This window comes from Solea senegalensis, linkage group LG19, assembly GCF_019176455.1.
Source record: "Solea senegalensis isolate Sse05_10M linkage group LG19, IFAPA_SoseM_1, whole genome shotgun sequence".
Classification (NCBI taxonomy): Eukaryota; Metazoa; Chordata; class Actinopteri; order Pleuronectiformes; family Soleidae; genus Solea; species Solea senegalensis.
In genome coordinates, this window is record NC_058038.1 from 13,998,577 (window position 1) to 14,021,976 (window position 23,400).

The window sequence follows — 23,400 nt, forward strand, 5'->3', positions numbered from 1 at the left end:
TACTTAAGTATTACAAGTAATTTTCTGATATAAAATGTACTTAAGTTTTATTAGTAAATGTATTTTTTTATTTTTTTTTAAGTAATGGTAGCTCAGTGATAGGGCAAGTTGTCTTTCAGTTGGATGGGGGTTCAATTTCTGGCTCTGCTAGACACCTAACGCCATGTTGAAGCGTGGGAATGAGTATGAAAGATCATCAAGACTAGAAAAGCTTTAAATAAATACAGACCATTACCAATTCTTCTTCTTCTGACTTTATTTGGAAGTAACAAGTAACAAAGATAGTTAGATTTATTTAGGATATGTAGTGGAGTAAAACGTTTCTAGAAATATAAATAACAGTACAGATATGTCAATTTTGTACTTAGGTACAATAACGAAGTATTTGTACATTGTTACATTACAGCACTGGCAACATGACACACTAACATAGATTCAGTAGTTAAATTAAGCAAAACTCAAATGAAGAGCATCATTAAACAAAAACTAAAGGATATGTAGCAATCCAAAGGAAAGTGGGAGAGGTTACACGGATTCACCGCGGAACCAACAACTACATCAATATTTTAGCCGGACATATTTTTACAGGTACACCCGATGACAGAGTAGCTTGCGCAGTAGACAAACAAGGGAGAAAAGCTAGAACAAGCTTGTTGATGCATATTTTTTCTTAATTTATCTTAAGCATTAATCCCATCCTCAGTCATACATTTACACGAATAACCCAGATAAACATTTAAAGTAGCACGTCTCGGGGTGTGTTCTACCGTGTCAGTCGGCTGCTAGCTTTCTCCTCTGCAGCAGTGGAACAATGTTTACCTCCCAAACCTCGTCCTTCCAGGATTCAATCGACGTGGAAGAGAGAGATGATTTTGACAGTGAGGAAATAGCAGGCTACAATCAGAAAAGCCAGCTGAATTGTTACTACACCATCTATCTCTATCAAGGCACAAGGTAATGCTATATATACACCTGTTTCAGCAGGTGCTGTCATCAGGTCTTTTACTAGGATTAGTTCACATACAAGTCACCATTCTTTCTGACATTAAACCAGGTGGGAAATTACTGTTTTCTGTGTCAGATAAATATGTATGATCTGTTTGTATAATTCTAAAGTGATAGTTAAGTGTTTTATTTTTTGTGGATTTGTTTGAGGTCGGTGATATTGTTTATGATTGTCAACGATGTCAAATCATCAAAGGTCAGTGCACCTGATGGTCGATACATGATGCCGATTATTTTTGGCCTGTTTTCATTCTTTCGTCCATCTTATGTATAAGATGAAGATATAGCTCTAAAACCTATATGTTATAACCTTGAACAGTGGTCAGCAGTTGGTGGCCCGTGGGCCAAAACTGGCCCGCCAGCATCAGTATCTGGCCCGGCAGAGGATTTAACAAATCTGATTGACAGTTGACCTAAACTAAATGTTTGGTTTAAAAAAATAAAAACACTACTGTGGACAGCCAGGTTTGGGGAGTAAATGTCCATACAATATCTACGTGCACATGTTAGGCTCAAAGAAGAAGTAATTAAGTAAGTAAGCAGTAATTCTTAAAATTGAAATGATGCACAATAAATATTAACAGCACGAGTACATATCTCCCAATTGAGAAAATAACTTAGTATTTAGTAAAAAGTAATGTAAAAACTAAAATATTATTATGAGCACAAGTACAAGAAAGAGGTCATCAATTATGGAGGAAAAAACAGGGAAGTACTTCCCAGATCTCAGTAAAAACATGGCTGTCAGTGGGAACAACAGAAAAAGCTGATTTACACATTGAGTGCACATTGTGAAGTCAGCTGCATGTGATAAGTATTTCATTCACCAAAGACATTAACTTTCCCTTTCAACCTGCAGGTAGTGATGCTCAAAGTTGAATTCAAATTTGTTCTTCCAACTCAGCAGCTAACTAAGCAAGTAAGATGAGTAAAACTGTCAATTGTCTTAGATCTGAGGCTTCTGGGGAAAATGTGGCATGGAACCAGAGAAGAGCAGACTCCACAACCAGTCATGAAGACTTTAGGTAACAAAGGAGCCAACCGTCTACCTCCTCCTCGCTTTCAGTGGTTGTTTCTCTTTGGCTTTCAGTGTTGTGCCTCGGTATACATCCACAGGCTGCTACTGGGAATCTGTTCAACATGGAATCAGTTTTGTTTTCATTTGTGATTTTGTTGTGATTGGTCATCACAGTGCTGCTGACTTACATTGCCTTTCAGTCTCTTCCCTATCTTAATCAGATGGAGTTGGCAAGTGAATGAAGTTCATTTAAATGTGTGGCCTTACGTGTGTTCTGTGTGTGACTGTGCTTTTGCAGCTTTGTGTCTCCGTTGTGTGTTGTGTTGGATGTGGCTTACCAATCATCAGCTTTCTCCATCTCCTCTCCATTTACTTGAGTGGCTTCCAAATGTCTTATTGCACCCACTGGCTGCATGTGTCCACACTGACTCTCTCTACCTTGCCCGCAGCCTGACACTGATTGATAGCAGCCTGCCGTCAGAGGCAGAACCGGAGCTGCGGACCTACATTTCAAGGAGGCTGAGCAAAGGAGCCCTTCTTGGAGGCATGGGCAACATCGCCACTGTGGAACTCAGGCAATCATTTAACATATTTCCAATAACAACATTTTGGAATCAATATTTTTTTTATCCTGAAACCAAAGAATCAAGCTGGTTCACCCAAATATGTTCAACATGTGCTCCTTCCAGTATTCCAGAGGAGTCAGTTGGCTGCTATTGCTGTCTCCTGGAGCAGGAAAGGTCTCCTGAACAGCCTGATGCTGATGGTAATGGATATGTCATCTGCTTCATGGGCGGCTCAGAAAAAGGACTGAACTTATATCCTTTACATTGTGATGTCAGACGTAGTTATAAGCATCATCCACATTTTTTCCAGCATTAATTGTGTACATATCTTTGCCATTACAAAAAGTTTTTCCCTGCATTGTTGCTGTATTTCCTTTATGATCGTATCTTTGTAAATGTTCTAGTTCCTTGACCAAATATACATTTAGAATAGAGCTTGATAAATATGTTCAAGGCCTGCATTGCAGCCTGCAGACCCCAGAGGTATGACACTCAATAAATCACATAGTTGTCACATACTGCTAGATTAACTTGTTCTTCTGTTGGTGTGTCAGCTGCAAAACCTTGAGACTGAGGTGCGTCCCTATCTGAGCCGGTGGTTTGACGAGTCTGTCATGCACATTTACAGAGTGGTACAGCTGGTCCAGAGCAACATCAGCTTCTTGCTTCATGCTGTGAGTCTTTTTGCAATGTATAATTTCCCAAATAGATTCAGACTGCTCAGCCTTAGATTGCAGTGCACTGGTATTCAAGCTATGGAAGACAGTTGTGTTCTTCCTCGTAGTATAACCTGCTCTCATTGTGAACGCAGGACCATTTCCACTCTCCCATTGCAGTCCCATTTTTTTCATTGTTTTCTTTAATAAATGCCACTCCTTTGCTTATATATAATATGTATTTTTATCTAGATCAGTGAATTTAAGCCACATATCTTCCTGTATACAGGCTCTGAGTCAGACACATGTGGAGGTCATCAATTCAGAGGAGCGGACCAAAGCAGATGTGTCAAGGTGAGTCACATGACAGAGTCTGTAACTCCATACCCATATCTTTACATACTAAACAGCAGGTGTTTCCCACTATAGTGTATTTTCATGTAGCAGTGTGTTTGTGGTATTTTGCACCAGGTTCATTAAAGCAGCCAGTTTGCAGGGTCTGTCCCAACAAGACCCCACAGCAGCTTCTTTGTGTAAGGCCATCTCAGAGGACACTCAGTCCAACCTGGTCATAGACTGCTCTGTCAGCCCACCCATGCTCACGCACACTGGTAAGTCATATCTCTCTCCCTAGCATAATTATACCTTTAGTCTAAACACCTAGCAAGCTGAGTTTTACCCACACAAAGCCTTAGTTGGGGCGCAAACACCATTAAACCACCACTATATACTACACAGGTTTCCTTTTGTGCCTCAGAGTCATTCTTGATTGGTTTCTGAGCAGTTTTCCTTTTTGACTCTCTCTTTGCAAAGAATAAAACAAGCTTCAACAATACAACTTTGATCCAACTTTATTTCTTCATCAGACACCTTACGACAAATTTTGCCACAACAGACGTGCACATTTACTCTGTAGTGTTCAAGAGCCTAAAAAAAGGTGTTTTCTCTTTCCAGTCAGTAATCGTTTCTGTGATGACTGGATTCAGGCATTTTTAAATGCTGCGGAGCGCTGTAATCCCTTCTTGCTCAGGCAGATTCTGGAGAACTTCAAGCTTAAGGTGAGAACACCTGAGACCTGGGGTTCTCCAACCTTTCGGACTCTTAACATATAATATTAATCCAGACACTGATCAAGCATATGCTTTCTGCCGGTGAATTATTGGGTCTAAATCTAAATGTCTTTTTTTATATATATAAAATACAATAGTTGTATTGATTGATGTTCACCCTGAGGCTTATGGTAGTGTGCGTTACGTCACATCCTTTAGATTTTCAGCAGAATCTGACATGACATACTTTTAAGTTGTTATGATCTGTTCATTCATTGGCATTAAAAATGATGGGTTGTGCGTGACTAATCTTACATACAAGCCAACAAAAAAACCCCATCCATCGCTTATCTATTTGTGGTTAATGCCCACTTCTCTTTCTCTGCAGGCCATCCAGGACATGAACAGCCTAAAGCGCTTTGTGCGGCAGGCTGAGATGAGTCACTATGCCCTGTTCCGCTGCTGCCAGTTTCTGCAAGGCTGTGGAAATGGGGATGTGTTGCTGCAGAATGCCAGGGCGGAGCACAGTGACCTGCCTGAAGCCTGCAGCATCATCGCCGTGCTGGAGGAGTTCATCAAGGAACAGTCCCAAGCTCAGGCCTGATTCCAATAACGACACGCGACTCCAAGTAACTTTACTACAACTGCCTTGTCCAGTTGGTTCGTAAGACAGACTCCTCTACCAGCCACAAAGCAGACAATAAAGTATCATAAATACAAACTCAGCACAACCCATTTTAAACATAGCATTGCCCCTATGAAACATGGCGGTGTGGCAGCTTTTCATTGAACAGCTGTCGTCAGTTTCCTCTTCTGCTTCATGTAGAAAAGTAGTCAAATCGGAAATATGTACTGGAAAATGCTGACAACTCCGTTTCTTTGAACGCATCTTTGTAAAAACTATAATATGTAGTTCATTCATTCAGCAAAATCCCAGCACTAATCTTAACAATTAAAAGTTAGTTGTTTATTAAACTGTACAACAAAGCTCTCAGTGAAGGTGAACTTAAAAAAACTGAAAGAACAGCACTTTTACAGTCTCATACCCTTTTAATTACAGCTTTTACATGAGGTTAGTGCATATACAGAACTTTGAACCAAATACTACCACTCATGTTTTGCTAACTGACGATCTCAACACAGAATTGATCCAAATTAAGCTCCTGCTCATTGGCACAGATTTATTTCTTCCTAATATGATGACCAAACACTATTTTCTTACTTTTTTGTATTTTATTTGATTGAACATGTTTTCCTTTGTGAAAAAAAACACATACAGGATGCACAAATCACTTTTATGCTTTGCTTGTAACATACGCCTTATTTGATGTGTGTGTCCTTGCTCTTTATCCTTTCAGCTCAGTTCTTGCACTACTCTATTATTTTTATTTGTCTGGATGTCAATTGTATGATATTGGGCTTCTGTTTAATTCTCTCAAAATTCAGTATTGTAGACGACGAATATTTGAATATTATATAATGTGTACATTAGAGCAAATTATTTGATGTTTATGAACATTTTCACAGCCTTCACCAGCTCACACGCTTGTGAGAAGTAAACGGACACCATGTGACCAATCACTCACTGTATCTACATTTATTTGAAAAAATAAATCTGCAATACTAACATTAACAGAGAAACATGTTTTAAAGAGTAGTAAAATTGAATACAAGATGACAGAAAACAAACTCATAATAATAATAACTTTAACCAAGTCCAAAGTGTGAAGTTCAGCAATATCAACGGTAGTGGTGTAAACCTGTAAACTGTGAACCAGGTGACATGGAAATGAGTCATTTTATTGTTGTGAATATTGGTGTGTTGTTGACCCATGGTGCATATGTGTGGACATTATTGTACAGTGTGTTCTCTGTAGATATAAGTGGTCGCATGGAGATGAAATAAATAAATATGACAGTGGAACCTCTTTTGTGTTGTGGTGAGTTGTCTCATATACAGCTGCTGAAAAGTAGTATTTATTTACAGGTGTTTCAGCCTCCAGTTCATGAGTCGTCGACCACAAACTGGGCGTCACATCCTCCAGCATACGTTCTCGTAAAGCCCCTCTGGGAACCAGAAATGAACAGTAGAGAGCTTTAAGAACATTTTTGCACATTTGGAACATGTGGAACCAGATCAATATTTGGCAAGATCCTGTTACTGCTACTACCTACTAATCTTAAATGTCGGTACTGTTTATAAACAGAATGAGGAGCCTCATTGCTCAGTGTTTAACAGATCACCAGGTGAGACAGACTATGCTGACTAACATATGAGTTGTGTGGCTACACAGTACAGATACATGTGGGCTCACTATTTGGCAAGCAACAATGAAATTCTGCCCCTTTTATCTAATGCATTATAACGTTACTGATTCATGCAGCAGCAGTAACCAGGTTTATAAAGTAATTATAATTATATTCAGTAGTATGCACTGCCATCACTTCAATATGCAATGTTTATTTAAGTTTTTGTGAAAATCTTGTATTTATAATGGGATAGTTGGAACACCGTTTGTGATAAATTTCAGTATATCTAGGTTTTCAGCTGACCTCATAATTTCAAACTGACCGACTGAGTATATTTGTAATGTGGTACCACTGTGTCTTATAATTAGATAATTAAAAGAGACCTACTGTCATAGAATGAAGCAGCATTTTACCTGTGATGTGATCAGACACGTTTCTCAAATGAACGCTTGGTATATCGTAGATGCTCTCTGCTGCGACTGAAATGTATTAAAAAAAGACATTTTCACAAAGGAAAAATGTTTCATGTGTTGTTTTAAGAAGAGAAGCTGGCCATATAGAAAAGAAAAATATAATCTCACCCTGGGGAGCAGCAAGTCTCTTGTAAGACAGTGGAGTGTCATACACTCCCTCGTTCACCTGTGTTGAAATGTCGATCTCTGTGGAGAATTTATACACAATTGAGCCAATTTAAGCAGAACGACATTGCATGTTGTGTTAGTTTTAGTTGAAACTGTTTTTAAAATCATACCTTTTCTAATTGGTAAAACGTCATAAACTACTTCTCGACCGTCCACTGCACTGCTGAACCCAACGGACTGCTGATAGTTGAGACCGTCGCCTGAAAGAACAGCTTAAGTTCAACATTAAGACAAAATGCGACGCTGGACGCTGACGGTGTGCTTTGGTACATGGGCCCCTTACTGTTCAGCTCCTGAGGCAGGTTTGTGGGGGAGGCAACAACGCCACAGTGGATTTGGACTGAAGGAGAAGGTGCAGAGATGAGCCCAGCAGGAAGAGACTCCATCCCAGTGTTGCCATGGGTGCAGAGGTGTGTGCTGCTGCTGTTCTGTCTGTCTCGCTGCTCACACTCATCAAGGCTGAAGTGTGGAGAGAAGAGAAGAGAACAGGGTTAGTGCAGCTATTGCTCTGGTAAACTCCTCTACAATATGCGCACTCATTGTATTGAATTGATTGGTTTATCCTCCTTGATACTGAATCTATCGACAAGGCTATATATTGGGCCAATTTTACTTTTTGAAGCCTTACGTTAGTTCATGAAGGACACACTAGTCATACATCCTGGCTGTAACCAGCTGACCACAATCTATTAGTTAAGCTCCAATCACTGTAGTCACTGTGGAAAAAAATGCAGCAAAGAATAAAGGAAAAAGCATAAAACACAACAGCGTTGTTTCCACTTGTAAAACCACAGCGCGTTGTTTTGAGGACAAAACAAAGTAATATGCTCACTCCTGTGGAAATATCCGGAATTAGGACCAGAAATGACTAAAAATAGTGATGATATGAAACCAGCTTGAAACCGGAACACATGCTTTCCATTTACATTTGGACCAAATATAAGGCAGTTGAATGAAAACAAGGAAAGGTGGTGGAATTAAAGAAGTTAAGAAATATCTTATAAATCTAAGTTACACGGTTACACATCTCACTAAATAATTGTTTTGTGTGTTATTTATACTGCTGCCTGTCTTTGCCTTAGTCTCCCTTGAAAAAAAGAATCTCAATGCAAATTTTTTCTGGTGAAATAAAACAAAATAAAAAGTATCGGTGAGAATGAGTTAAAGTCCAGCTGACCAAATATGAGTTTCTTTGTTCAGAAAATAATACAACAAATCATCTTTTGATCAGTACCCCTCCTACTTACTTTGTGCCTCTGCTGTCTGAAGATCTACAGAAAGAAAGATGCATGGCTTCCCACAGTTGATGTACCCACTCTCTCCTGAGAGCTGCCGTCTCTGCTGCCTACACACACACACACAATGCAAACCCAGATACCAGACCTGTCACATCCACATCTTCCACATGTATTAGATTTACATTATGGAGTAGACAATCAGATAACTGAAGTGACTCACCAACATTTTTCTTTTCCCATTCTTCATGTTGATTTCAAACATAAAGCGCCTGCTGCTGTCAGGTCTCTGGACCTCTCGCACTGACTGCACCTTTGCCAAGAGGTGGAGAGACACTGCGTTTACTCAAGTAACTGCGTTTACTCAAGTAAACAGAGAAAAAACAACAGTTGCAATCTCACAGCTCAGAAATATTATTATATAAAAGTATAAAAACAAACATCATGAAAATAAACGTATATGAATTAAACCGATATTTTGTTGGATTAAGATCTATATTGCTGCATTAATGTATAATCAATATTTATGTTCATATGTATGTATGTGCATCTATTGCAGTAGCAGTGTAAATGTTCTTATATACACTTTCTCACGTCACCTGTAAACAGAAGAACTTACTGTGTAAATGTAGTAATAGCTTCTCAAGTGTAACTGTAAGAGAGAGAGAGATACCAACATCATCATATTTTATTCACCAATGTCTTACAAAGAATGGCAAGAATTTCTTAAATTTTATTACAGGTTCGGGTTTTAGAAGCGAGAGCTACAATACAGTCTTCACAAGGATAGGAATTATTAATTTGAATAAAGTATATTGAATAAAATTCAGTTAACAGGACTTTAAAGGATCTTATACCACAGCTACTTACAGCACTGCCATTCTTCCTGGTATAGAAGAACAAGGTGGTATTTTGAAGCCTGAACCAATACGTCACCCACCTTATTTTCTGAAGAGATAAAAGTAAAATAATCACATTTCAATATTAGTTTTCATTAAAATAAGTTATGTTATAGCTTACCATAGTATCCTTTCTTTTCTGCAGGAAGCCCTCAAACAGTAACTTGGTCCCGTCTACAGACATGTTGGCCCATAGTGAACAGTGGATACCAAATTGTTTTATTTGTGTACCTGCATGTTTCGGTACGACTTCCTCCTCACGTTTGCTCACTTAACTCACTTCTCCATTCTGCTTCTGTGAAGTGCCACTAAATTTAGTAAATCCACGGACATGGAATGTCTAATTCAAATGCTCTTCAAGGACACACAGACATAATGACATCAGTGGGTGTAAATATCATTTATTACAGATCTTTAAAACCTCTTTATTTTCCTCTGCTCTTAAATTAGCCATAATTTTGTTCGATAACACGCAATTATTTGTAAATGAAGGGAGAAATGACAAGAAACACTTTTGATAGTTTAAAAGGTGGTAGATGTGTGCTGAACGGCTGTTAATAGCATAATCCCTTGCTCCATGGCGTCTTTAAATTCATAAAAATATAATATGAGGGACAAACTCTATTTGAAAACAAAACAGAAGCGAGGAGTCGTAAATGATACACCATGCGGACAACTTTGATAATACTAAATACAAAAATACATAGAAAATGCAAATCCATTGGTCTGTTTCATGCAGTGCACGTAAAACAGTCAAGAAAACAAAAAAAGGGGTTAATAAATTAACACACAAAATAAAAAATATGATATCCATGACCTTTCTAGAGTTAAATGTAGCCCCGCTTGTCCCAACATTTCTGTGTCAGGTGCAGCTTGTGGATTGTGATGCCATTCATGGGTCTGATCCTAAAATTGTTCGAGAATACATATATGTTATACTGCATATACACATCTATAAACAGAGTCCCTTTGTGGTGTTTCTGTACATGGCTGCCTCTCTCCGATCTCCCACCAACTAACTAATAATACTGACCTGAGGAAAAGAAAGCAATAGATTGGCTGAAAACATCCAGGGATTACTGCTAAAGGTCTGACTTGGACTAAACCAACAGATCATGGACTGTCAGCATTTACAAACCAAGTAATCAACAAATTATCTTAAATAGTTGCACACCTTTTCCCCCTGACGTGAACAAAAAAAACCTAAACCACACTTACTTTAAATTGCATATAAAATGTTCAAATGATTCTGCCCATTCGTTTCTTGCCCATGTTGCATTGTGGGAAGGGGATAAAATTTGGGTCCTGGTTGGTTGTTTAGTCAGTCTTAGGTAGGAGTCTCTCAGGTTAGGAGGGAAGGGGCAGAGTCAACAGAGGAACCGAGGAGAGGAAGTAGCTGCGTCATGCTGTGTGATCACCGCTGTTTGAGCAGAGCTCTGTACATGGCAAAGCCCAGCACAGCGAACACGGTCGCACCGACGCTCGCCCTCAGCCAGAAGGTTGAGTTCTTCAGGTCAGCCTGAGCCATGTGCCTGTGTGAGGAGTACCAAGACAGAGAGAGTAGGTGAAATGGTGAAAAGGAAATGCAGCAAAGAATACAGGAAAAATTATAAAACACACTAGTGTGATTTCCACTTGTAAAACCAGAGTGAGTTGTTTTGAGGACAAAACAAAGTAATATGCTCCCTCCTCCAGAAACTTCCTGAATTAGAAACAGTGATGATATGAAACCAGCTTGAAACCGGAACAGATGCTTTCGTTTGATATTTGGACCAAATATAAGGCAGTTGAATGACATTACATTACATTACACAGTTGAATGAAAACAAGGAAAGATGGTGGAATTAAAGAAGAAGAAGAAGTTATATATGGCTGTTAATGATTCTCTATTAAGAAATATCTTAACTGCAGATCACTGAGATTCTGTGCAGTTCAAGAGGTGCCAGAGGAACATGAAAGGAATAAGTCACAATATAAATGTATATAATTTGCCAAAAACACAGCCATCATTTTAGTCAGTGGATAATTTGAAGACAAAGGTGAGAACACATTGATCGTATTTGTATAGGTAGTGAGTCGTCAATCATCCTATAACTTCTCTCAGTGGCCACAGCACAGATAAAAATCTTCAATCCACATCTCAGTGTCATGAACAACACATTTTCATCCTGAGATATTGAGACATTAATTGATGCAACAATAACGCATGAAAATAATTCCTTTGGCTAAATAATGAGCAAAAATTGTTGACTCATGACTGGAATTTGCAGACACAAATGTTGACACCCGTCTGGCACTGTGAAAGTGAAAACTCAAAACCTTACTGAACACAACCACAAACACACACTAGGGCAATGGTTCTCACACTAGTCATACATCCTGTCTGAGTTAGACAGAGTGACTGGATCTACTGTGGACATGACTTTAACTTGATTACATTAACATCCAGTTCATTTTTGAATCAGATTTTCTAAATTGGGGCCACATGGTTGGTGTAGTGGTTAGCTCTTGCCTTTGTAGCAAGAAGACCTGGGTTTGAGCCCCGGTTGGAACAAGGGCCTTTGTGATGGACTGGCGAACTGCCCAGGGTGTATCGCTCTATCGCAACCCTCATGTGGCGGATAAAGCGGTAGAAAATGGATGGATGGATTTTCTAAATTGTGCACCCCTCGTGATTTCTGCCTTTACCTGATTGAATTAGCCGCCCGGCAGAACCCTCCATAAAGACGGACGCCCTCCTCACAGAAGACGGCCGAAAACCTGCTGCACCAGGATGAATCCTCCTCTGACAGCAGGCAGCACCCCCTCTCACACACACAACCTTAATTTCATCAGTACTGCTCAGCTCTACCCAGCCCAAAAAGCAGGAATTTCTATCACCATTTAAACCTTTAAAAGCACAAGCTCAACCATGAGTGCCACCATACGTGGTCAAATGCCACTGCACACTTTGAAAAACACAAAGCAACATGCACACACCGGCCTTTTCAAACTGTAGAACACACACCATGTGTCAGAATCTCTGTTAGTGGAGACCTAGTACAACTGTGGTTTGTTATTTTAGTACCGCACACAATTCAAGTCGTCAACTGCATACAAACCCTGAAAAAAAATATGAAAACCTGTTTGTTGGAAACGCATTGAAGATCGTCCACCCTTTGCACTGCAAGTGGAAGCCCGTTTGGTGTCATGCTATTAATATCTGAAGTGCAGGATGCAAACGCACAATATGTAGATCTGCCTCTGTCCAGATGTTCAGGCCATTTTAGACAAAGTCAAACGCACAACTTTATAAACAGCCATTCAACCTGCACTTGGGTTCAATAAACCTCCCATTTTATATAAAACACCAATCTCTCTCTCTCCACTGTGGAAATGGACAGATGAGAAACAAAACTGTCCCCTGTACATTTACTAGAGACTAAGACATAACATAGTTAACCCAGAGAGGAGTCATGCAACATGAGCAAGAGGCAGATCAGCAGAGGGTGAACACATGTAAGAGGAAGAGAAAGAGGGCCAGCCAGAAATGTGTGTATGAACTCCTATAGAGTGGAAGGAAAAACATAAAGACAGGAAATACAAAATAGGGAAAACTGAATGAAATGACACTGTAATAACTACCAATTTAAACAAAGAAACACAATTTGCAATTTTACTTGTGAATTCCTAACCTACAGGAGATCCAGTATAAAAAATGTTTTAAGTAAGGTATGCACAGAAGGTGTGAATACAATTGAATTCACACCAACAACAAATAAAGGGTCTCCTGTAGGTGCAGACTTCAGTGTTAATGGAAGACAGTTGGTCAAGCACTTTTTAAAATAAATGACGGAGTTTAGTGCAAAAGAGGAATTAATAGATATAATATGTCAAAGATCCAGACATACAAAATCAAATGAGAGTTTCAGTTTGAATGAAATGCATTCAAACACATGGTTGTGTTTCTCTCATTTGTTATGGAAATAAATTTCTCATCAGTCAAGATTTACTATTTACATATCCACTGCAGGACAGAAGCATCAATGTTTCTCATGCTTCTAACTTATACTCTGAAACTTTTAGTCCTGGAGTCCATGAATTCATTTCTTTCGCTTAACATTGTCCGACTCTACAACTCTATTTGGAATTATATATAAAAGGTTTGATGGGTTACGTTTGCACAGCAAGAACTCATCACATCATGCGTTTCTCACATGGATTCAGCCACACTGTTACCTGCCTGGCAAGCAGCTTGTGTGTTAGCTGGCACAGTACGGTCACACTTGGCTGTGTGAGAATGTGCAGAGTGCAGGTGGGCTGGCTGGAGCAGGAGCAGAGACCAAGGTATCTAACATGACTAGTGAGCTTGAGAAACGCGACAAAGTAAATTGACAAAAAATGATGGGCTCAGATTTAATTCTGGTGTGAGGCAACATGTCAATATGAGGTTGTATTCACAAAGAACATCCTCAATATAGTGCATCTTCTTCACTACTTGTTGACCTGCTAATAACATCTGTCATGAGTGGAGTGATCGGAATGGGGACAGTGCCAAAAACGGTCTAAACGTATCCCGAGTGAGTACGTCCTTTGATCCGATCACAAAAGAATCACATTTGGAGGTAGTCTGAGAAAATGTGACCACATTTCTGAACATGCATGAATGCAACTCATCCTCAGGACGGATTAGAGACCCTTTGACCTGTAGCAGTTTCACGGTATTTTTACACTTATCAGCGCTCTTATGTTATTTTATTTGTAGCCATCAACACAATATTAAGGCAGATCCTCACATGATTTCTTTCCTAAAGGTTAAAACCTGTCTTTGTTACAACAATGCAAGTACGGCTTTGTTTTACTCAAACCTCTCCTGACTGCTTATTCTCTCTCTCCCTCTGTGTGAGCAGTTGTATTAGAGTCTGTGTACAGTACATGCACCCGATCACTCAGGACGAATGTTAATATCCGGTCTGAATGGGACTGTCTTTGATTTGGATATCAATACTGATAAAAGGAAAAGGAGCGGCTGAGAAGCCAGTCAATACCCCACAATGTCCCTAATGTTCCATCTATAATGGACAAGAATAATTCAACACCACAACATAAGCACCACATGTGCTCCCTCTTCTCTGCAATGGATATGGTTTGTAAATCCGATAACTGGTGAGCACTAAAGGAAAGGTGAGCAACTATCACCAGTGTTAGAGCTAGGGTGAATAAGAGCCCCTCTGTGGCCCATCCTGGAGATTCAGTCCAAGGGTGGGAGAGACAGAGAGGAGTAGGGCTGTCGCGCTAAATTCATTTCCAATGTGATTAATACAGTGGTATGTGATATTATCATACACACACATACCACACACACAGTGGCTGCAGAGAGGAAAGGTCAATCAGGATGTGGCAAAGCAGTAGTAGACGCAGGGCAGTGACATTCTTAAGAGGAAGTGACACAGTACGTTGTCAAAGCATGTACTGTAAGCTCATCAAGCACTGGTGCTTTTTAAAGTGACACAGCACCTGTTTAGCCATTGGTGCATTGTTTCCGTCTGAATCAGTCGGAATACGAGGCGACATAATGTGTGATAGTGCGGTATTGTTTCTTCCTCTGCAATAGCCGCATTCATACCGGGGTATATTCATTTTAGCCATTATTGCGACAGCCCTAGAGAAGAGGAACGAATCTATGTTAAAAACACTAGAGCTTCTTTAATATATGAACCTGTTGAAAACGACCCTGCGGAGTTGGGCCTTAATATTGCGCAGCAGCTCCAACTTGAGGAGGTTCTGACACAGGCAATAGGGGCACCTGTTGCAGGCACAAATGCAGCGGAGACGGATGTGGCTGCGGAAAGACACACACAAAAAAGGTCTATTCACCACCGTACAATTCGCCACCTCAACCATGTCCTTGCAGGACCTACATCTGAGCTGAAACCCATACTGCTGCCATTTACTTCCACTACTTTAACCAAAGCCTGACAAGTAAACATCTATGATGAAACAACATGAATGAGGAGGAGAAACCAAAAATGTAAAGCAAGGATAGACACAAGAGTGAAGGAAAAGTTGTAAAAGGTGGCAAATTAATAACAATATAAAAACCTTTTTTTTAAAAAATTTGCAACCGCAACCTTACTGTGACCATTACATAAAGCAGATAATGAACATGTAGACTGGTCTATATCATTAGGCCTGAGTTATTTTTGATCTCAGATTGATCCAAAATAAACCCTGAGCCAAGGCTTTAATGGTAACAATCTGCCAACCAGACACCAAAAGTCACAAAAAATAAAGGAAGATTAGTCAATCAACTTGCTCCCTGTAAGTACCTGTTTTTCAGTATTAGCCTTACTATTTACACCACAGTAAATGTGTACATGTATACACTTTTATTGCGTATAATTTTATACGCAATAAAAGTGTATATCATAGGGTCATTTTACATTCTGATACACGACTTTATAATGTTATAGACTTTCATTGTGTATCGTGATAAAAAAATCTCTTATCTGCAAAGCATGAAAATCCATTTATTCTTTCAACACAATGAAACATTAATTTATTTATGTGTGTTGTAGAGCCATTTTAAAAAGACATTAATTGCAAAAATATAATGAATAGCAATTTTGGTCAGGGTAAAGGGAAAGTGGAAAAGCACATGGAAAGGAAAGGACCACAATGTTGGTTACAGAGTCCACTAGAGTTTAAAGGGTGAAAGCACATAATGTTAATACTTACGGGTACATGGCCATGGTGGTGAGTCTAGTGTAGATGTCTTTGTTGGGTGCCTCAGTCATGTTGCACGTAAACAGCTGAGGAGGGTGAAGCTTGTGCTTACGGCAGAACTCGTACGGTGAAAGGCTGTAGTGCTGCCGTACTTCATGCAGGTCTGACTTGGCAGCGATCACCACACACGGTGTTTTGCTGTCAATGAAGTATTGCTGCCAAACACAAGGGTTCGATGTCACAAATTAGACTGTAAAACTGGGGTTCAGTGCCAGTGTCTTCCATCATCCTGGGGTCATAATGAATCATTTGTCTTTTACACACCTTGTACACTTTGGCACAGTATTCAAAAGAGCGTGGGTTGTTGATGTCATACAAGAGGCAGACCACATCACAGGCTAGGTCTGACCCTGACAGAAAGTCAAAATCTGGCATCACCTCATGCAGCTTTTAGGGTGCAGACAAGAGAGCAATGACAAAGAGACACGTTAACAATTTTGCAGAACACTGATTATATACAATAAAAGAGTAAGATTATGTAACTGTGACCCATAGTTGATGACTCCTGAGTGAATGGTGCCTACCAGCAGGTACTTCTCCTGTCCATAAACGTAGGATGTGCTGATGGCATAGAAAGACTTATGGTCTTCTCTAATCTTCCTTTGACGCTGTGGATGAAAACAAACAGTTATAAAAGGACAAAAAGACAATATATTTACATGTGAATTAGCTGGTCCACCTCAGTAGCATTGTGTATCACTTCCAATGCAAGGTTATTCACCAAGCATTCTTTTGAGAATTGACTTTCTTTTAAGTAACCCTAACCATAACAATCAAAACATCTAAAAACAACACAAACTTTTATAATATAGATAAAAACAGATGTAAAAACATTTGGCAAAATAATTACAGACCTGCAGATCTCTACCCAGGAAAGCTTGGAGGAAGCCGCTCTTCCCACTGCCCCGAGCCCCCAAGACATTACAGCGAAAGACACTGCGCTGAGTCTGTTTCTTCTGAAGATCAATTCGCTTGTTACGAGTCACTGAAACAAGAAAGACATGTACTGTATATACAATGAACAGAGGAAACCCCAATAAAATGTATGAATCCTTATTCCTATAAATTATTTTAATTGCAAACAGGTACCCATTAGTGATTTGTACAGAGATGACTATGACTATTTGCTTTTGTAAGACAACCAACACATAATTCCACTAAGTAAAAACACCAAAATATAAGTTCACCTAAATTTTACTTCACTGTAATATTCTCACAATCTTACCTGTAATAGCAGCTGCTTGTGACTCCTGTTCATAGATGATGGAGTAGCCCAGGTAACCTAAATACTCTAAACTACGCTGTACATCCAAGTATGTTGTTAACCTAAAACAGAAATAAAAACCCACATAAATAGCGAGTCTCGGGACATTTGATTATGATTTACATGTGTAAGATGACCAGCATGCTAAACAAGAAAGGTGCAAGTCCTACAGTGAAAGTATTTAGGTTGTATAACATTAAAATAGATGCATGTGTTTATTAATACATAATATTCCACACTCACGTCCACTGAGAGAGGTATCCCTGGTATGTGATCCATCCCTGGTCGTTAGTGCAAACTGTGTTGTTGACATCTGGACCCCATGGCATGTAGGGAAACACTTTAAATAAGTCCTTCACTTCCTCAGGTGACAGTGCACAGTCTCTATCCTGGATCAGGCAATGTACACAATAATTTAACCAAGTCTGGCCACAAGAAGCATTGAAGAAATACAAAGTAATTAACACAGTGAGCTGACCACTCACTTTGTCGTGCTTATCAAACACACTCTGAAGGAAGAGGTAAGCATTGTGGTTCAGCTCCGTAGTACAGTCTGGTGGGATCTTTATCCTGGAATTAATGGAAGGGCACAAACATTATTGAGACAAATAGGTTTGAAGTGCTGTCTGACATTTTGTGAATAAATAATGTGCTTCAGTTGAGGCCATGAAGAAAACCAGACTTGCAAAGTGACAACATTAAGTCCTGTTTTCTTCAGCACAGAAATGAATACGGCTGGGGATCACAATCTATTTCTTGAACTGATTCTATTCTGATCTACAATGTTCAGATTGAATAAGATTTCCAAATAAGTATACATTCGATATGGATTCATTTAGAGATATGTCAGCTGGAAGAGATTTTCACTAAATCAATGCTACAAATTTTGCAAAATTTCTCAAATCTGGTGCACCACTAAAATGCACTTTTCATTCATTCAAACTCAAACCTTAAATTCATTTGGGTTTTAAATATACAGCCTAAAAATACATCAGACTACACTCTATGATTACCACTAAAAAAAAACCTGTAAAGCAAACAATGTAAAAGCTCTATTATAAAAATAAATCTATACCTTGACATAATTTGTTTTGTTTTTTTTTTAAATATGAACTTACAATGGGAAAAGGTATTCCTGTGTGAGCTCCAGGTCATCATCATAACCAAACCTCCTCAGCACAGTCCAGGTGGTCTCGTGTCGACCTCGTTGAATGAAGAGGGTGTGCAGGAACAGGAAACCTACAAGAACCAGCCAGATGTTCACTATCACAAATTAATGATGATGTCGAAAAGTGATTGTTGAGGGAATACGAGGAGGGATCAATAACAAGATGGAGAAGAAAGTCAACAGAAAAGGGAGGTGGAAACCTTTGAGTGTGAGCCCATTTTCCTGAACACCATCCGTCATGTTTCTCCTGACCACGTTCTTTACATCCTCTAAGGCCTGTGGTGCCAGAGGCGTATTGAAACACGTTCTCTGTGTGCACAAAAGTGAGACATTGACCAAAACAAAGGTTAAGAGATGGTTACTGTCGGAAAACATTTGCCTCATGGCCAGTCAAGACATTTTTATATTACACTACAAAGATTGATGAAAACTTCAACATTATAAAAATTATGTTCACAGTGAGAAAGTGGAATACATTACCTGGAAGAAGTTGAGCTCATTGTCATTAAGGATGCCATCATTGTCAAGGTCGGACACTTTAAAGATTCTGGTTAAAGCCTTAATGCAAGATGCTTTCAGCTGTAAAAGAGAGACAATGAATGTGTTTGTTTAAGTTATGTTATGTGGATCAGGGCCTACCAAGCAGTTAATCAAGCAGTGCATGATTTTCCCTTGTATAACTGGTGCAAATCTGGCTGCCAGGCATTTTTCAATCATGCAAAATATAATGTAAGTATACAAAATATCATTAACATTAATAAGCTTCATCTTGGGTCTGCAACAAAAAGACTCACTGAGATATTTCAATGATGTTCTTCCTACTAAGTAAAAAATATTTTTCTACTATATTTTTCTACTATAACAAACATCACCTCCTTCTCCTCTGGGCAGTACAGAGGTCCTGTCGGGTGAAGAACAGCCTTCTGGGCATAATAAAAGAGCTCAGAGATGTTCTTCAGGTTTTTGGCAGAGCACTGAGGAAACAGACAACACGACAAGTGAGTGATGGAGAGCAAAATATTCAGCAAAATTCGATATCTATAAAGACTATACCGGTTTCTACCTTTTCATTAAATTGTATCCAAGCAAAATTCCATTTAGCATGACTGATCTTGAATCATTGGGGTTCTTCCATATATGATGTGAAATAGAATTAAACGTGATCTAGCAGCATGGCAGTGAAGGAGCTGACTTGACGTCAGTAGTGTGGCAGTGGTTCAGCTATGCAGTCTGACAGCCACCATAGTATTTGAAATGAGTCACATCAACCCTACTACAGTAAGCTACAACATGAAAATTAAGCTCATAACAAAGCTGCTGGGAAAGTACTTTTATACTTGCAGAACATTTTCAATACTTTTTGTTCAATCTGCACTTGCAGAGTATTTTCTAAACTGTGATGAAGCTTTATTTGGACATAAAAAGATCTTAACATTAAAACATGAGCAACTAATAGAGAATTGCTGGCCCCAGTTAAACACAAAGCAAGCCTTGAAACACTGGTTTGCATGTTTTTCACAAGTCAGACTCAACAGCTGTGGGACTGTCCAAAACTCTACCCACTGTGTATGTGTCTTTCCTCACGTCCCCTTCTCAACATAGAGTGCATGACTGAACAGTCTCATGCGACAGCTTGAGTAGACAGCTTGAAGAGAATAGCTGACAGTGGCCAGTGTCTTGTGACAGCCATGCTGTTCACTATCACACTTGGTTTACTGAGGTCCTGGCCACTGAGCTGCTGGTGGTATGATAGTATACAACAGTGAAAAAAGGAGATGAAATGCAGTCCAAGAGCAGCTGGCGGTCAAATCTATCCTGCATTTAATTTGCTACTTCATTACTTTCAAGTACCTCTGTCACTCTGACATTTAACAGCTCTGCAGGAGTGGATCTGAGACATGTGTAAACATTCATTTGTGAGCGTCTGTCTGCTTTGCATTGATCACTTACCTCTACACACGTCTCAATATCCTGGTATTGATTCATGATTGGCAGGATGGTCTCCATGCTACTGTGTTCCACCAGGTCTGACTTGTTCCCCACAAGGATTAGTGGTACCCTGCCATTCAGTAAAACCAGTTAGTATTTGCATATTTGATTATTGATTATTGCAGCACAGTGGAACTTTCCAAACTAATCTACTACATATTAAATCACTTATAAAAGGCAAAACAGGACTAACAAGTGTTCTGTTTCAAACAGTATGTACCATTCATTTTATTAGGTAATGTAACCCTTAGGCTTTGAATTGTTTACTGTTGCCATGGCTGATTCAACTGATGCAAACAATCAAAACTCACGACAAGCCTGCTAGCCTTATATAAGACATTTCCAAAAACAATGAATCATCAGCAGGTGCACATTACAATATTACAATACTACAATACGACAGTGAGACTACAGATCCAAAGGACCACCAGCCTCAGTTGCAATTATGACAGAGAATGTACAATAACATGCATTTAAGTGGCATGAACACACCTGCTATCTTTGTCTATTCTGTCATTTATAAGAGGAATCCAGTGGCTTGTCACCTAGAGGAGAGGAGCACAACATCCAATAATGTTGCTGAGAGTCAAAATTCAAACACCAATCCATTTTCACAGATAAGTAGGTGGCAGCATGACTGGATCATCCCGTTTCAAATTCTGGACCCACTGCTGTTTTGACTACACTGAGCACAGAGAGAAAACTCCACTCACCTTTTCAATGGACTTCTTGTTGTTGACAGAGTAAACTATGCAGATAACATTTGCCTATTATGAAAAAAACAGCAGAGTTAGCTCTGATAAACATAAAACACACAAGGAGGTGACATACTATGAGACCAAATAAGTAAAACCAACCTTGGATATTTCTTGATACAACTGTTCATCTGATTGTTCTGCTTCTAAAAGACACATTAAAATGCACATCAATACCATGTTTTAAATTAGCTTTGACCAAATCAGAGTATTATTAGTATTATGGTGTAGGTATCAGTAGTTATGCTCTGGTCAGTGCTTAATAATTACAAATATGCTTTTTTCAGACATGATAACAATAGCTTTTGTGTGTGTGTAGTGAGGAGGTTCTGCAGTTTGCTTACAACTAATTCAATCAAGTCAGGTTAATTTAATGGATGGATGAGAGTGTGAGTCGTGGTGGGGGAGGTTTACCTGAGTAGTCCACTATGTGTGTGGGTACCCTCTCTGGGGTGACATCAGCTGGGATGGTGATCTCTTCAGCTCGGAGGGGAACCTGGAAGAAAAGAGGATAATGATTCCAAATGGTAAAACAAGCAAGACTGAATGAATATCACATGTGTAATATATGTGTATACACTCAGGTTGAGTGAGTACACTTTAATTTATACTTTGATGATACATACCTCATCAGGAAACTCTTCACTGACCAGAGACATAATAAGTGATGTCTTCCCCACTTTGGCTATTCATGGGTAAAAGACACAGAAAACATTTTTAATAAAATGTGTTATTATACTAATCTTACTTATTTATTAAAATTTGAATTAGCAGATATAGTACATAGCATCACAATAACAATAACAGCATTTAAAAAAATCTAATTTAGCTAATTTGGAAGTTTTTTTTCTTAATTTCTACAGACCATAACATAATGTCTGCCACCATAGTTTACACTTGTTACCACTTGCTTCTTCTCACTGTCACTAGTTTAGTAGGATAACTCAAGCCATCCCACAACTGAACTTCACAACACTGAAGTTGGCTTGAGGTATTTTGGCTACAACTCCCTCAGAAAGCATCAGTGCCAACACATCTAACATAGCAATGTAGGTCATCCTGCATGGACTAAAATACCCGAAGTGTTTACAAGAGAGCGAAATAAACATTAGATGCATTTGATTTAATTAAAAACAACTGAACCATTTAAGTTGATCAACAGAAACATTAAATGTCAAATTTTCTCAAAATCATTTGTATTTATTGCTTTATGCTACATGGTAGCAAACTTTGGGTTTCTGCAATACTGGTCAAAACTTGGGATTCTGGGAATGTGTAATATGATGATCATACACCAGCGGATGTTTAATAGGCTACCACTACTAGACAAACCATAATCCTAAATACTTATTCTCATCAACCTTTAAATAACTCAGTTATTGTGAATGGTTGTCTAATTGTCGCTGTAATTCCTTGTGTCACACACAATCACACTGCAGATTTCCACGCTTCGCCTGATAGCAGTAGCGTTAGCTCCATTGCTAGCACGTTAGCTAATAAAGCATTCAATCGCCTCGGGATTGGAGGCGCCTGCTACTTACGTTCTCCTACGAGCAGAATCCTCACGTCTTTCCTCATGTCGGAACTTGGCTTCCTTTACAGAATATGAACGTTTTTATTGTTTCATGTAGTCCCACTCCAGCAGTTAAACTGTCGGGCCTGCGCACTCGCGTCCTCCGTCCTGTCGCTGTCAAACTCCCGGCGCCTTTGTAGGACAAAACGGACAGACACTCTTCGGTGCCTTCCGGACGCTTTCTTTGCAGTTTGCGCTTTTTTAGGTCAGCATAAATACAATACAAATAGTCGAGAGCGGAACATTTGCCCACTAATTCATGCTAGTCTCATTATTTTAAGCGCCTTTTCTACGTTTCGCTATATATGTTGCTTGCACTGCCGACCTCCACTACCCGGCAACTACAGGCAGCCGCATAGGTCAAACTTCATTTGAAATTTAAAGACGCCCTTTGCTGCCCCCTGGTGCCTAAAGTTGATACTGCGAGTATAACGATCAACGTGACTGAGAGGTGTGCGACAGTGAAGGGAAGCATCAGACAGGATAGTGTGAGAGTTGTCAGGAAGAGGAGGAATCTGTGGAACATGTACTTTTGAGGTGTATGGAATATGAGGCATATAGAGAGGT

The 23,400-nt window shown here is 39.3% G+C and overlaps 3 protein-coding genes across 7 annotated transcripts; 1 reads left to right on the top strand and 2 right to left on the bottom strand.

Moving 5' to 3' along the window:
• Positions 1-587: 587 nt before the first annotated feature.
• On the top strand, positions 588-6,222 carry lg19h17orf75 (linkage group 19 C17orf75 homolog). 4 transcript variants are annotated; one of them, XM_044050359.1, is made up of 10 exons: positions 588-954; positions 1,956-2,030; positions 2,473-2,598; positions 2,713-2,841; positions 3,012-3,072; positions 3,144-3,263; positions 3,535-3,599; positions 3,717-3,856; positions 4,200-4,303; positions 4,683-6,222. In XM_044050359.1, exons 1-10 carry the CDS (start codon positions 812-814, stop codon positions 4,896-4,898), a joined length of 1,179 nt encoding a protein of 392 aa, XP_043906294.1. In that variant the 5' UTR covers positions 588-811; the 3' UTR covers positions 4,899-6,222. The 4 variants fall into 4 exon arrangements, with proteins under 4 accessions (XP_043906294.1, XP_043906292.1, XP_043906295.1 ...); XM_044050357.1 differs by having other exon boundaries at positions 2,473-2,841; XM_044050360.1 differs by lacking the exon at positions 1,956-2,030.
• LOC122784926 lies at positions 5,977-9,645 on the bottom strand. Its single transcript, XM_044050361.1, has 10 exons — positions 9,441-9,645; positions 9,291-9,368; positions 9,040-9,072; positions 8,644-8,733; positions 8,433-8,530; positions 7,469-7,644; positions 7,296-7,385; positions 7,126-7,203; positions 6,958-7,023; positions 5,977-6,361 (listed from the first exon to the last, which is right to left on the bottom strand). The coding sequence occupies exons 1-10, from the start codon at positions 9,501-9,503 to the stop codon at positions 6,327-6,329; spliced, it is 807 nt and encodes a 268-aa protein (XP_043906296.1). The 5' UTR covers positions 9,504-9,645; the 3' UTR covers positions 5,977-6,326.
• Positions 9,646-9,704: 59 nt separating this feature from the next.
• rhot1a (ras homolog family member T1a) lies at positions 9,705-23,179 on the bottom strand. Of its 2 annotated transcripts, XM_044050355.1 has the most exons (20): positions 22,802-23,179; positions 21,887-21,945; positions 21,675-21,756; positions 21,363-21,406; positions 21,219-21,272; positions 20,998-21,050; positions 20,467-20,575; positions 19,389-19,490; positions 18,997-19,095; positions 18,717-18,825; positions 18,467-18,587; positions 17,834-17,918; positions 17,592-17,737; positions 17,310-17,410; positions 16,939-17,069; positions 16,609-16,692; positions 16,349-16,471; positions 16,037-16,239; positions 15,018-15,140; positions 9,705-10,851 (listed from the first exon to the last, which is right to left on the bottom strand). In XM_044050355.1, exons 1-20 carry the CDS (start codon positions 22,836-22,838, stop codon positions 10,734-10,736), a joined length of 1,983 nt encoding a protein of 660 aa, XP_043906290.1. In that variant the 5' UTR covers positions 22,839-23,179; the 3' UTR covers positions 9,705-10,733. The 2 variants fall into 2 exon arrangements, with proteins under 2 accessions (XP_043906290.1, XP_043906291.1); XM_044050356.1 differs by lacking the exon at positions 15,018-15,140.
• Between the last annotated feature and the right edge of the window lie 221 nt (positions 23,180-23,400).